Here is a 14,769-nt window from a genome sequence, read left to right as displayed (position 1 = left end):
GTGGATAAGCGCACAGTCGCAGTTATTGACCCATGTTTAAAAGTTTTTGTTTCCAGCAGAACTTATATATTTGTATACTTCAAATGTTGTCCTTAACGGTGTCGGTACTAGCCTACCCACTAGCACAAGTTATAGTACCAACCCAAACCTACTCACACCAGGCGAAAGACAGCTAGGGCATACTCAAGATTAACACATACAGGCACCAATCTAAGCTCAATAGTGCCCCACTTGGGGAAAGATGTATTTTACCTTTATAAGTTTATAACTCCATGATAATCTCTTTCACTAAGCCTTTTAACAGAACACCTGTTACCTAATAGCCTTCTTCATAGGACCCAGTGGCAGCAAAGCCTTGTAGTCTACTAAGTTGAGCCAGCATGTTTAACTATTTGTGTTTTTATTTATCTACAAGACTTAGCATACACTTAATGCCTAGCCGTGAAATAAGCATCCACATTTAACTCACTTTACTGGATCAGTATGCACCCTCTCGGGTAATGGTAACAGTTAATTAGAAAATTGGGCAGACTAGATGGGCCGAATGTTCTTATCTGTCGTCACATTCTATGTTTGCATGCCCTTCTATTCTCCCTAGACCCTGACTGTTTGTGGCTATCCAATCACAGGCTCCCAGTACAGCTCAGTGAGAAATATTTGCAAGGCAGATTTCATTAATTTAGCCCACTGAGCTAAACAACCCGAAAGAAACAGTTGTCAGATTAACAGTCAGGGTGTAACATGATTAACTTGTAAAAGTGACAATTTCTATTAAAATCTGAATATTCTGTGTATCTTCACGGATAATGAGCCAGGTTTGATGTATAGATAATACCCCTGCAGTTTTACTGTTCAGTTCTCTAACATTTAAAGGACCACTATAGTGGCAGGAAAAAAAACGGCCCTTAAGGGCTGTGGACGTACCTAGTACATCTGCGGCAAATACGAGCGCTGGAAGCGATCGTGATCACTTCCAGACGCTCTAAGGGCATTGCAGCAATGCCTCGATGTCGAGGCATCCTGCAATACCTTTCCTGGTGTTGAGAAAGCGCTGCTGCCCGAAACGTTTGCTGCTCTAACTTTGTCCTCAAATAAATTGTGGTAGCACATGGGTGTGCACACCTATACTGGATGCACAGGACTCGTTTGTTTTTTGGTGGTATATACCCTGTTGGGACTTCAGTGTGGAGTATCTGCAGCACAAGTCTAATTTTCTTTGATTATACTTAGAATTTTGTAGGCATTGTTTGCCTCTAACTCACCCTATATGTAGTGACCTCTCCACACTGCAGAGCCGTAGCAGAGCAGAGCTTCCAATGCTCTGCCTGTGTGCTGAGTGCCTCGAGGGGTCAGGCACTCAGTGAAGACTTAAATAAAAACAATAAAATATTAAATAAAAAAATCAATAAAATCAATAAAATAAAAGATGCACAGTCTGTTTCAAGAGGGGGCAGAGAAAGGACATCGTATTTACTGTCCTGATTGCCCTGGACTCTGCATTAGGGACTGCTTCAAGCGATATCACACACTGGTCCATTTTTGTTTTACATTTGCCGTTCAGTTTTATGTTTTTTTGGGGTACGTTTACTGTTCCTGAGTTTGTTTCTTTTTACTTTTACTGCGCCAGACTATTTTTATGATCAAGTTCAACCTATGCATGGGGCATGAGTGTTTTGCAATAACCAACAACAGGCTCCCCTAAATCACACACAAATGTATGTGTAAAAATGTAAATTGAAAAATTACCACCACACATTTTCTCCATTTTTTGGGGGATAAAATGGTTATATCAACGGCTTCAAAACACTCCATATACAATATCTTGGAGTGTCATCTTTTCAAATATATGCATGTTCATGGCAAGAAAATAAATTGGGATATGTTAAAAGGCCCCAAAAAAGTAGATAGGTAAAGAATATATGTCAAATTTGAAAAACACATGTCAGAAGTTTGGCATTGCACCCCCCAAACAACCCAACAAACCTATATGTGGTATCACTGTACTCAGGAGATGTTCATGTACACATATTGGGGTGTTCCCTTGGCAGTAACACATAACAGGAGCTGATTATCCATGCCTAAATTACAATGTGTTTGAAAAATAACACAAAAAAATGACTACCCAAAAGTTTGACAAAGACTGGTGGTAGAATACCACCATTTGAAATACGCTAGAGTGTCTACTTTTCAAAAATATATGGTTTGAGGGGGGTAAATTACATTGGCCGGCTTCAAAAATGTCCCAAATAGGACATGGGTGCATGATGACCAGATGTGAAAATTCCATGTTCGAAAACTGGAAAGCGTACCCTCCAAATAAGGTCTTTTAACCCACCGAGAACCTGGCACACCTGTACATGGTTGGTATCACTGTATTCAGGAGATGTTGCTGAACACATATTGGGGTGTTCTTTGGCAGTAACACATAACAGGAGCTGATAATCCATGCCTAAAGTAGAATGTGTGTGAAAAATAACACAAAAAATGACTACCCAAAGGTTTGGTAGAATTTGAGCAATCATTTAAAAAAAAAAAAAGAAGGTACTAAGGTTGCTACCTGGCCAGTATATAAGGCTGTGTGGCCAGTGCTGGTATTGCAGAAAAACAGGCAATGCAGAGGTTGGTATTTTTCTCTGATGGGAGAGTGGTGAAAATCATACCTTAAATAGACGTTCAGATCAGTGTTTAGCTCCGTCCCCTTCCTCCGTCACACTCATTACTTACTGAGGAGTGCTTTGCTGTCTGAGTGTACTGAGGTTGCCTGCACTGCGAGCACTAACTGGGTTAATAAGTAGAGCAGCAGTTTACAGATCTGCCTGTCACCCATCCCTCCACCACACCAAGTGAACCCTCTCCTAGAGATAAACTTAAAGGCTGCAACGTGAGCAGCCAGGACTTTCTCTGCTGGGAGGACTTATAGAGAGGAGAGCAGACCTAACTGCCAGTAAGTTATTCTCCTTCTCTGGCATGAAGATGTGTTAACACTTAGTACATAAAGATACAACTATGCACATACACTTAAATATGCAGCACTTATTTGCATATATGCAGTTTATTTCTAATATATATGTGTGTTATGTAGCAAAAATATTAATACTTTTCACTAGTGTTAATCTTTTGGTGAGAAGGGTTGAAAAGAAAGTTGTGACACAGTAAGAGGAATAGTAGTGACTATAGAGAAATAGTGGTAATAATTATTAGAGTTGTGCATGGTCAAACACACGTATACAGTATACACACACACACACACACACACACAAACACTCAGACAAAGTATACACACACTGCTATATACACGCAGACACAGTATACACACAATGACACACTGCTATAAACACATACACACAAAGTATAAGCACACAATCATTCAGACAGTATACACACAATGACACACATAGAGTGCCAGCAGGATATACTTCTGCAGCTCTCAGAGGCCAGATGTCATCACTGGCCACAGGAAGACCCTGGGTGCCTAATTTGTTGCAAAACAGTTTGCCCTATTACCAGGGGATGGGATCATAACTTCTACAGCAGGCTATAGTGGACATGGTGCTAGTAGTAACACTTTAATTAGGAGATTGTTTCCATATCACAAATAAGAGTGCTTCTCCTTTAAATCCACTCCACAGAAAGCACAAAAGAAAGAAAATAGAAATCAGTGGACTGTGGGGTAATTTCACACATACACATACACTTGGAAAAACAGGATTTCTTCTAAAATAGGTAAAAAAAAAAAAAAATAACATTTCGCCCAAATAAAAATGCTATAATGTGTCTCTGGTAAAGACCCTGGATTCTGTGGGTTCTTCAGATATCTCCACAAACTCAACAGGATAAGCTTTTTCATCTGGTCTCTCCACTTTCTCTGGCGCACTTCACCTCTTGTGTCTCTGTCTTATGCTATGTGAGAAAGCTTTTCCTGTTTAGAGATTTGGGAGACATTCCGAAGAACCTATGGTATCCGGCATCTTTACTGGTGAAACATTGTAGCACTTTGTTTGTAAGAAACTGTTTGCTTGCTAGATGTAAAATTTATTTTCTTAGCATGTAATAAAGTGTATGTGTGGAATTAGGCAATGGTCTACCGCTTTCTGTTTTCTTAATTCTGCTTTCTATGGAGTGGATATAAAACAACAGGACTGTTATTTACTGCAGATGGAACTGCTTTGTTATATGTGGTTTGGTGAGACAGAGAAGAGACACTCTGTAGAGTGAGCTTCTATCATTATCAACCTATTCACAGTATATTCAATAAAGATATATAACATTGTTATGTTATTTTTTCACGTTTTAGAATCATCAAAGAAAATCTAAGAACGTTGAACACAAGCGTATTCCTTTTCTTTTAAAGGGTCCGTCCAAGTGATTGTAAGTATTCATAGTTCCGGGAGTCTGTATGTGCAGTGTTGAGTATGAAATGCTGCACATTCAGAGTTTAACCCCTTGGCTGCTGGAGGTGTAACCCCACCACAGGCAGAGTCATAAGGGCGTCCTTAGCCAGACCGGGCTGTCAAGTATGTGCAAATTTTCATATACTAGTCATTGGCTGAGAGCGGTCAGCTCTGCAGAAACCTGATGCGCATCAGCTGCACTGTAAGGAGCCTCAGACCGGGTGGGACCCAGTAAGAGGGTAAACCCGTTTCTAAACTGTTTGCCCCATTACTGAGATCCAGACCAGGGTACTCCTGGTTTCATGTAAATGTACGTCCAGTTGTCTGGTTACAATTACATGTGTTACATGTCTGTTAGTCCACCCATTGTACAGCGCTATGGAATCTGATGGCGCTATATAAATAATAATAATCATAACCAGTATAGCCGCCTGTAGTAGTAATGACGCTTGGAGTAACAGTGTAAGTGCTCACCTCACATAATTGGCATATTGGTCTTTGCCATCAAAATATTTAAATAAAAATATGAAAATACAAGAAAACAATAAAAAGAAAATACACAACCAATACTTTATGTTTATAATTGTGCTAGAATTCCCCCCTTGAAGTGAATAATATAATAGTTTATTATATCACACACGTCCACGGGCAGTGCAATAAGCGGTGTGTATGCCGTCTGTTAACCCGTGTGATCCCTCCATACTGAGTCTCACGGGCTCAGCTTGCTATTGCGGAAAGTCGCTGGCAGCCACAGGATCACGTGACCGGTGACGTCATCTCCGCTCGCCCAGCAGTCTAAGAAGCCCCAGGAAGCGGTAAGGCCCTGACCCTGGGTGACTGAGCATTGGGCACGAGGGGGTGGGGGCCCTTGCAGTAGTGACAGGGGGCACCTACCTGCCATTACAGGTAAGGGCCAGTGGGCAGGGGCCCCGAGCAGGACCATGGCCGGTGTGTGTACTTGCTGCTGTTACATTGTATCAGACTGCCAGCACTGCATGGGGTAATACTGTGTCCTGCTGCTGTTACATTGTATCAGACTGCCAGCACTGCATGGGGTAATACTGTGTCCTGCTGAGGGGGTAATACTGTGTGCACTGCTATCTGCAGCCAGACTCCCTGTATAGTGACACGTGGGGAGCCACCTGGGCAATACAGAGGGTATTATGTTAAAATGAGAAGGGTGTTTTATATCTCTCCAACTCTGTTATTTTAACATTCATTCTGAAAGTTATCCTGTAGTTTGAACAGAATTCACAAACTGCCCAAGTGACTTCTCTTAGATTTAGTATTGCATTCATGTAGGATTCGAGACAACTCCCTATTCTATTCTGCAAAACCAGACATACAATGAACAGCCACGTGTGGAAGACCAACGTTAGAAGTATACATTTCAATAAAATGATAATAGTTGCGGCTTTATGGCAGAAGGACGGTTTCATGTAAATGACAAATAGACAGGTTGGCACTCTGTGCAACTGTTGGAAAGGCAGCTGTTGGAGTGCTAAACCTTATATAATTCCCAGTGGGCAATTATCAATTGCAGTGCTGTTTGCATGTGGTTATATGTGAGCTGTTAAAGAACAGTTTTCACAAAATTTTAAAAACGAATTCTTGGGGTACACGTTCTTAGCTGCTTTGCCCCAAGTGCCATTATATAATAACTATTTTGAGTACCTTTTGGGCTTTTTAAAAACACTTTAAATGTGTGCTTCCTGCTATGCACTGTTGTATCATGTGTATCAATATAAAACACTGCACATATGCCTTGTTCATATGAGTTCCTAGGGCTTTGCATATTTTGCTGATGATGACCTCTCTGCTTGGGGTGTATTGGCCCAGGGGTGCAGCAGGTGAGCTCTACTTACCCATTGCTTTCCCCTATAGGTCCTGCCATCTTCAAGTTTCAGTTTCTGGCCCTTTATCTCATGTGCAAGGGTACAACACTGGTGTCTATGGAGAATATTGCGGGAGTCTACATAGATAATGCCTTGTTCCCACAGCCGTTGCTAGGAGTTTAGGAGTGAATCACTGTGGTTTTAGTCTTCCTAAACACTTCCTGAAAAAAAGTGTAGATATTTTAAAATCCTGTATTGCACAGTTTGTTTAATATACAATTCGTTATTTCACCCTCTGTTTAATAGCCTCTTAGATCCTGCAGGGGCCTCCTTCTGATTAAAATAAAATTTACAAGGCAGGAGATAAAACTCCGAAAGCAAGTTAACATCTGAGTGAAAAATTCAACCATTTTTTTTCATGCAGGCTGTGTGAGTCATAGTCAGGAGACTTGTGGCTAGGGTTGCATAAACTGAACCAAATGTGAATTAACTCCTAAATGACAGAGAGTTTAGCAGTGAGACAGCAGGGGCATGATATATACACCAAAACTGCTAGCTAAAGTTGTTTTGATGTCTCTGGTATACCTTAAAGCTGTACTCTCTGTAGTGTACATAATCACAACTCTCTGTAGTGGTTATTTTGCATAAAGTCCACTGCCATCATTTCTTTGTTTAATAAAATTTGTTTAGGCATGTGCTGATATAAACATGGCTTTAAACATTATCAGTGTCAACATCTAGGTTAGAGTGTTAATTCCACATTATCAATGTAGCAGACTTGGGGTGGTTGGTGAGTTAATCCTTTGGCACATAAAAGGGCCCTGGTTAATATCAAATTGTTCCTAAATGGTTTCCTATGGACGCTGGCGTCTTCTCACTGTGAAAATCACAGTGAGAAGCTCGGAGGTGCTTCTAGCGGCTGTCAATGAGACAGCCACTAGAGGCTGGATAAACCCTAGTGTAAACATAGCAGTTTCTCTGAAACTGCTATGTTTACAGCAGGCAGGGTTAACCCTAGATGGACCTGGCACCCAGACCACTTCATTAAGCTGAAGTGGTCTGGGTGCCTATTGTGGTCCTTTAAATGCACCAATTATGCATACTGTATTAGAAAAAAATAATTCCCCAAGATCTGTTGCAACAGAAATTGAATTTTTATCTTTTGCAATACTGGTTAGTTTGTTTTTCTCAGTGAAGGGTTTGGTTGCTTAGCCCTGACATGTAAATAATTATTGTCTACTGCTTCACAGCTTCTCTGTGATTTACACTTAATCCCTCTAATTTTGCGAAAGAAGATAAAAGGCCGATTATGATGAAAAGCTGATTATGGGAAAGGTGATGGCTAGTTGTGACAAGGGGGTACTTTGTAATGACATTACTGAAAACTGAGATGGCTGAGTAACATTTACATTTGGCTAGTAGCTTAGGTTTGACATTCATAAATAAAATCCTATTGTGGTCACTGAAACTTCATAGGTCCAGAGGAACCCCTTTGTTTATTTTTTTTGTTTATGAAGAAAATAAAATGAGTGGCCCCCCAAGGGTATGAGGGGGGATCAAAATATAAAATGCCAGAGATAAAAATATAAAATACCATGATATCAATTTTCATCAAACTATGTTGGTTGCCTTGCAATGGATGTAAAATGGATTTGGCAGGTAGTTTGTATGTTGAGGAAGGGACTCTTGTCAATGCAGCTTCCTCTCACTTAGCAGATTCCTTACCTGCTTTTTTTTTTTATTTAATTTTTTTGTTTTTAAAAGCCACTCCAAGCCCTATACCCGGCACTCCTGCTAGGTAACCATCCAAAGCGCATCGGCCCAGGGGCGAAATGTCTAGCCTCCGAGTGACTGTCAGGAGACAAGCGCAGCGCTCCCCCTCATGCCATTCATTGCTGGTTTACAATAAGTGCATTTCCCATCAAAATTCTATGTAAAGTATAGGAAATAGACATTTACAAATCAGCAGTATTATTCCATGTTGTGACAGAATGCATCCAGTGGGATATATATTCTCAACTTATCATTCTATTATTTTATGCAAGCAATTTAAGAAAATCCTGGCTATTTGTCCACTGTCAGCCAGCAGGTAAATGGTTAAATAAACATTGGCGCAGTTATCTGGCAGATGGTCAGCACTAGTCAACTACCACAGAAAAAAAAGTAAAAAAAAAATGATGGGGCTTAATATGACTCATTACTAACTATAGTGATGTTATTACATTCCTTATGCCTTCATTTGCAATGCTGTGAGAGGGGCATATCTGCTAAACTGTGAGCAACCATCAGATGCTTAGCTGTATCCCATTAATATCCCAGCAATATTGAGTAAAAAATTTTTTTAAAAAAATCAAGTGACTGGGAAGGTATTGTTGCCCATTTACTAAAAAGGGCTGCTCCCACTGGAATGGGACCAGCAAATTAACAGGGGGATCTAGCACTTGCCCCCACACATGGCCATCCGGTTGGGTCTAAATATGAACAATGGGGGCAGTCTTGACACTGTGCACCCTGCAGACTCCATCTCAGGGTGGCAGTTTACAATAAAACATGGGTAGGGTCATAACACACGCATTTATCCCTGCCCCAGCCTATACTGGTTGTTACAATGTACATACAGTAGGTAACATGCTCAAGCCCCATCAATGGGCACAGGATGTGGGGGTATTAGTACAATAGGAGGGGTTAGATATGGAACTGTCGACCAGTCATTCACCCCCAATTGTCTAAGGGTCCCGTCCCCAAGCCTCTTACCACCCCCTTCCCCATTAAATTGTTCCAATATACCCCCAACACTGTACTTGCCTGTTAGGTTACCTGCTGGTCTAGTGTTTTCTCCTTGTGCTTCACATCAATATGCTATCCTGGATCGTGACTTTTTAAAAAAAAAATTCAGAGTGAAAAACAGCTAGTGAGTTTGTCATACCCGTTCCCGTTGTGGAAGGTACTATCGTTCTGTTGCTTTCCGTCATGTGTTTCCATTGTCAGGGAAAGAGAGCGGGAGGAGGCCCGGGGAGGTTGGTTGGTTGGGGTGTGGATGTGGTGGGTTTGCTGGGTGTGTCATGGTTGTGTTGGTGGGTTGGGATTGTCGGTGTGGTGTTGGTGGGTGGCGTGTTTGGTGTACAGGTCGTGGTGGTGTGGATCCTGTCTGGTGATTGGTGGTTGTCTCTGCGTGGTTCGTGGGGGGAGGGGTAGGGGAAGGTAGAATGGAGGGGAGGGAAGGAGAGGAAAAGGGGGGAAGAATAAAGAGAAGAGGAAAAAAAAGGGCGGGGGTGGGGGGGAGTAGGAAGCTAGGTCTGTCGGGCCGTGGGGGTTAAGCCCCTTGGGGTCTATGGTGCTATTGCGGGTCTTATTAGCCATTGGTCCCAGACTTTGTGGAAGGATTTAGTTGTATCATGAATTAGGGCGGACAGTTTGTCCATTTCGATGGCATCTTCTATTTTCCGTAGCTGGATCGTGACTTTTGAGTTGTCTTGCATACAATTTTATTGCCATGGCATGCCTCTATCGTGGGTAAGTTATGCACTTTTTACAGACCAGAATATGGCTCTGTTGCTATGCTCCTGACTCCTCTCATAACAGTTTTTGTGTCTCTTTCTGCAGGAGTGAACTGTGACTAGTATTTTTATCTGCTTGATTTTCCAGGTAGCACTGAATAACCAACTTACCAATTTACATTGCTGAATATTTTTGCCGCCAATATTATAGAGAGCCTGAGAGTTTCATGTGGCTTATCAGTCAATAGTCGTCAGTTTTATTTATTTATTTTTGTAGTTTTAGAATATAATAGATTCTGACAATTTAATTTTATATTTTTTATTTCTCAACTATGATGACTTTTAATCATACAGGCTGTTCAATTTAAATATTAAGTCCCTTCAAAAATAGTATATTTGAATTAGCTGGTTATCTTATTAGAAGGATGTGAAGGCATGAAAACTATAAACTATTTCATCTGCTTGTAGATCCCAGGCTTCTGCGAAAGACAAGTTGCAGTTGATACATGTAAGTGTTCAGTATGATTTGTTAATTTATTAGGGATTGTGCAAACATATAGCTGGGTACCAAACACATTGTGGCGAGGCCAAAAATGTTACAACTCCCCACAGTGCAAATACAAACAATTACTGTTGCGCATATCTGAGGTTGGATTTTAAGGGATCCGTCTTGGGCATAGGAACTTTAAAAATCACGTTTCCACAACTATCCCAGTTTAACTTGCAAATGAGCACAGACAAGCATCTGTAATTTCTAAATAAATGAGCACAAATAGGCATTGCGTTTCAGACATGGTGACAACAGCGATTCAAATTACAAGAACACTAGGCACTATAAGAACCACTGTGCCAGAAGTGCCCTGGCGCCAAGGCACTTCTGGCACTGTAAACACCACATCGAACTGTAGTGCTCATAGTGCCTGGAGTGTTCTTTTCATTTCAATCGCTGTTGTCACCATGCCTGATGAGTTTGGTTTCTGATGTCTTTGGCCATTTTGCTGACTGTTACAGTTCATTGAAGTAGTAAATAATTTTTCTTAAAAACCAAACAAACAACAAAGTATAATTTGCAATTCTTTCTTTGACCATATTTATATATATATATATATGTTAACTATAACACATAAAATGAATTCCAATTACGTATGTAGTAGTTGCCACCTGCTGTCTTCCACCTGCCAGCATTGCTCAATTTGACTGTTCAGAATGTCATCTAACACTTGACTGAGCTGGCAGACATTACTGTTGAAAATCCTATTAGTTATTTTTAGATTGTAGATACTGCTATTCTTTGTCCCAGAGCTAACTAAAGGGGCATACTAAACAACAGAACCATTACAGCCCAGCCTTTTCTTTGTTGCTAGTATTCTAATGCGTTATAAAATTGTATTCACACCAATTTTCACGCCATTAGTAGGTTGACAATGCTGGAGTTGATTTAGCCCATCACTCTAATCCTATAACCACTGCTAAAATTTGTACAAATTTTACAGTTTTTTTGTGTGTTTTTTTTTTCCTTCCCACGTAGAGTGGACCCTATATTTTTATTGCTATACTCGTATACTTAGTTGGGTTGTCTTAACTGTGAGATTTTAATTCTAGTTAATCCAATATAACTATGCCTTCATGCATACTGTATTAACACACACTGATCTGCCATGCCAAAACAGATAGGCAGATCTTCTATGACGGTACATCCCTATATTCACACACAGAGACATTACCCTCATATATACTCTTGCATTCAAGAACACTGATCCTCCATATAAATACACCACTGCTTTCACATCTGGGATTCTACTACAGTAGACCTAAACAACAGGTTACTACAGCTCACCAAAGAATTTTGGGTGGGTCGATAGGACAGGGTAGGCACCACCATATGGCGGTCACCTCTAGATGCAACCAGGGGACGCCGCATCCATTTAACTGTCAGGAGAGGAGCTCACAGCATGTAGCGTGACCGCGGTAGGGGAGCCTCTGTATATTTTACAGCGGCGGTTGGGGACACATAAGAGACACAGAGGTGTTGGAGAAGGGGCAAAAGAGACAGATGGGCTGGGGGGTAAAGAGGGGTTGGGGAAGGGGCAAAAGAGACAGACAGGGACTAGTGAAGGGAGACAGACAGAGGTTTGGGGGAGACACCCAGAGGGGCTGAGGAGACAAAAGGGGACTGGGGAGAAGAGACACACATAGGGGTTGGAAAGGGAAGAAAGAGACACACAAAAGGTGGGTTGGGGAATGGGCAAAAGAGACAGACAGGGGCTAAGGGGAATCACCCAGAGGGACTGATGGGGAGACATGGAGGGGGGGGGGGGGGGGGGGAGAGATACATAGATGGGTCAGAAAGAGGAGAAATAGACACACAAAAGAGTTTGGGCAGGACAAAGAGAAATGGAGTGTTGGATTTAACTCAGCAAGGTAATTATTGCAGTTTCTAATTAACTGCATTATTTACAATTGCAGGTTTAATGGGACAGAGGCATTGTATCCAGACCACTTTAATGTGATGAAGTGGTCTGGGTGCCTATAGTGTGCCTTTAATTTTGGGCCCAACCTACAGACAAGTTGTGCAGGTCTGCACTACACATATACTCCTTGCGTTTGCATAATTTGGCCTGTCAAGTCTGTATACATTCCGGCTTGTCGTCTATGTGAATCCTCCACTGTAATCAAACACAGACATGTCACACTACTACACCCCTGCAAAACACTTTGGCCCTCCATGTAAATATGCATTAGTATTCCACACAAATACACCCACATCTTGCTTGTTTCTGTTGGACTATATCACTGTAGTCATACAAACACACTCTCAAAGACACTCAAATGTACATAGACTGTCATTGGGAGGCTAGTGCGCATGCATGGCAAAACACAGCGCTGTGCAAATCAGCATCTCCTCATAGAGATGCAGTGAATTAATTGGGGGCTTACAGTGTCTGCATACAGAGTGTGGAGACCAGTGGCATACACATAATCCATGGGGCCCCGGTGCGAAACTGATCTATGCCCCTCCCCCCCCCCCCCCCCTGACAGACACATACATACATACATACAAAGACACATACAGACAGATACACACATACATACTGAGACACCCACATACATACAGACACAAACACATACATACCAACAAAAACACACATATACAAAATGTTTGTCACCCTCCTGTTTCCTACCTTTTAGGTGCAGGTGGGTGACTTTCCCTGGGGTCCAGTGGTGGCTCAGGCTGGTGGGAGTCAGAGTTCCCACTCTGACTCCCTCTCCTTCCTCCCGCGCGGGTTCTCGTTGTAAGCTGGGAGGAGTGACGGTTAGTCACTTCCTCCCAGCTGTGATGTCATCACAGGGTCCCGGTTGCACTATTTAAGCGCCGTAGCACTGATCGGCGACCCCCTGGAAATACATCTCTATCGGGTGGCCCTAACAGCATGGGCCACCCGATGAGCCAGTTGAACGTGCGGCCCTATGGGGTTTGCCACGTGTGCCGGGGCCGCAACACATGGCGGCCGGGCCCCCTGGAGTGACGGGCCCGGCCGCAGCTGCGACCCCTGTGACAGCGGTATGTATGCCACTGGTGGAGACGCTGAACGCAGGTCCTGCAAACATTGCTGGACCTGACCCAGGAAGTCCCTCTAGTAGCTCTCTGTGTTACAGCCACTAGAGGTTTTACTAGTCAGCAATGTAAACACTGCATTGTCTCTTAAAAGGATGCATTTACAATGCTAAGTCTGCAGGACATATTAATGACACCAAAACCACTACATTAATCTGACTATATTGTTCCTTTAAAATCTGAACAATATATATTTAATATATGAAGAACTGGTAAATACAGCAATTCCATCTGTGCTGCATTTTAAACATCTCACTCCCCACCCAACTTAAACTGTTCATCCTTGGATATGTACAGTCTTAAGTGATCTAGCATTTCATCATGAAGTGCTGTTTATATGAACTGTGAACTTTGATTACATACCGCTTTTGTAGTATATGAATCAAATTTATCAATGCTGTGAAATCTGATCATTTAGGCTCAGTAGAATCTTGGGCAGTTGTGCACACAGTACATATTCTCTTCCCCTCGTATCAAATACCACAGCTTCCTAGAAACCATGTTAGGCTTGCTCTGTCAATGTGTTTCTAGCACGTCATTAATAGAATAATGATGTGCTAACTGCACTTGGGTAACATTTATTGCTGTCTTGTCAAAAATGCTCTTGAAATTTTGGCTGTCTTTTTTTTTTTTTTAAATAATAACCCAAATTGTCTGAACAGTTGTGTATGGAAAATAATTAAAAACACCATGCACATTTTACTGCGGTTTTTAATTGAACGACATTCTATTCTGTTTCGTTTTACTTGTTTTTATGTTGTACAAAGGATATATGGCATATGATCAGCAGGGAATTTCTATGTGTTCTCATAAAATATCTATCAAAATGGCACAGTCACCGCCTGGCGCGCCAAGAGGGGGCAGGTAAAGGTGAGAATTACTTACCTGATCCAGTCCCGCACAGGTGCGGCTATCTAGTAACGGCGGGTCCTCTTGGCAGACTTCAAAGTCGCAGGATCCTCTATAGACACAGAATCCTCCATTGGCAACCCTGAGTCTAAGAAAGTCAGGCGTGATAGAAATACAGCGACAAGATAGTCTCTACTTTCTCTCTACAAATCTCTTGGCTGGGTTGGAATTTCAGTGAAATCCCAGCACAGTCAAATTGAGTATCTCATAATATTTCAGATTGAGAGGTGACTGTGTAATTTTATGCTGTATATTGGTCTGAAATGCCTGTGCTTCTACTTTTCAGTTGTTGAATAGTTACACAAAGTTCAAATTGTGCAGGTTAGGTTACAGCAATTTTTATATTGGATTAGTTGTTTTTTCTTTATTTTAGCAAATAAATCATCATTCCTGCACTTCCTTCTCAGTCACAACTTTCCCTTTTTGCACAGATAATAGTTGTATTAATTTTTAGTCGAGTATTATTTGGAGATGGTTCACGGCAAAGTTTTCTGAGAGTTGTAGTTCAGCAGTTAGCTCCC

At 41.7% G+C, this 14,769-nt stretch overlaps 1 protein-coding gene across 6 annotated transcripts in view; it reads left to right on the top strand.

Moving 5' to 3' along the window:
- Positions 1 to 2,720: 2,720 nt before the first annotated feature.
- AIMP1 (aminoacyl tRNA synthetase complex interacting multifunctional protein 1) overlaps positions 2,721 to 14,769 on the top strand; it is a 68,945-nt gene continuing 56,896 nt past the window's right edge. The window contains exons 1-3 of one of the 6 annotated variants that reach the window (XM_063458372.1): positions 2,721 to 2,944; positions 4,295 to 4,368; positions 10,192 to 10,231. In XM_063458372.1, coding sequence (XP_063314442.1) covers positions 10,230 to 10,231 — 2 coding nt within the window. In that variant the 5' untranslated portion in view covers positions 2,721 to 2,944; positions 4,295 to 4,368; positions 10,192 to 10,229. The other 5 variants (XM_063458377.1, XM_063458375.1, XM_063458373.1 and 2 more) reach the window with 5 other exon arrangements.

This window comes from Pelobates fuscus, chromosome 6, assembly GCF_036172605.1.
Source record: "Pelobates fuscus isolate aPelFus1 chromosome 6, aPelFus1.pri, whole genome shotgun sequence".
Classification (NCBI taxonomy): Eukaryota; Metazoa; Chordata; class Amphibia; order Anura; family Pelobatidae; genus Pelobates; species Pelobates fuscus.
The sequence above is the reverse complement of the archived record's forward strand: the minus strand, read 5'-3'. Positions and strand labels throughout refer to the sequence as shown.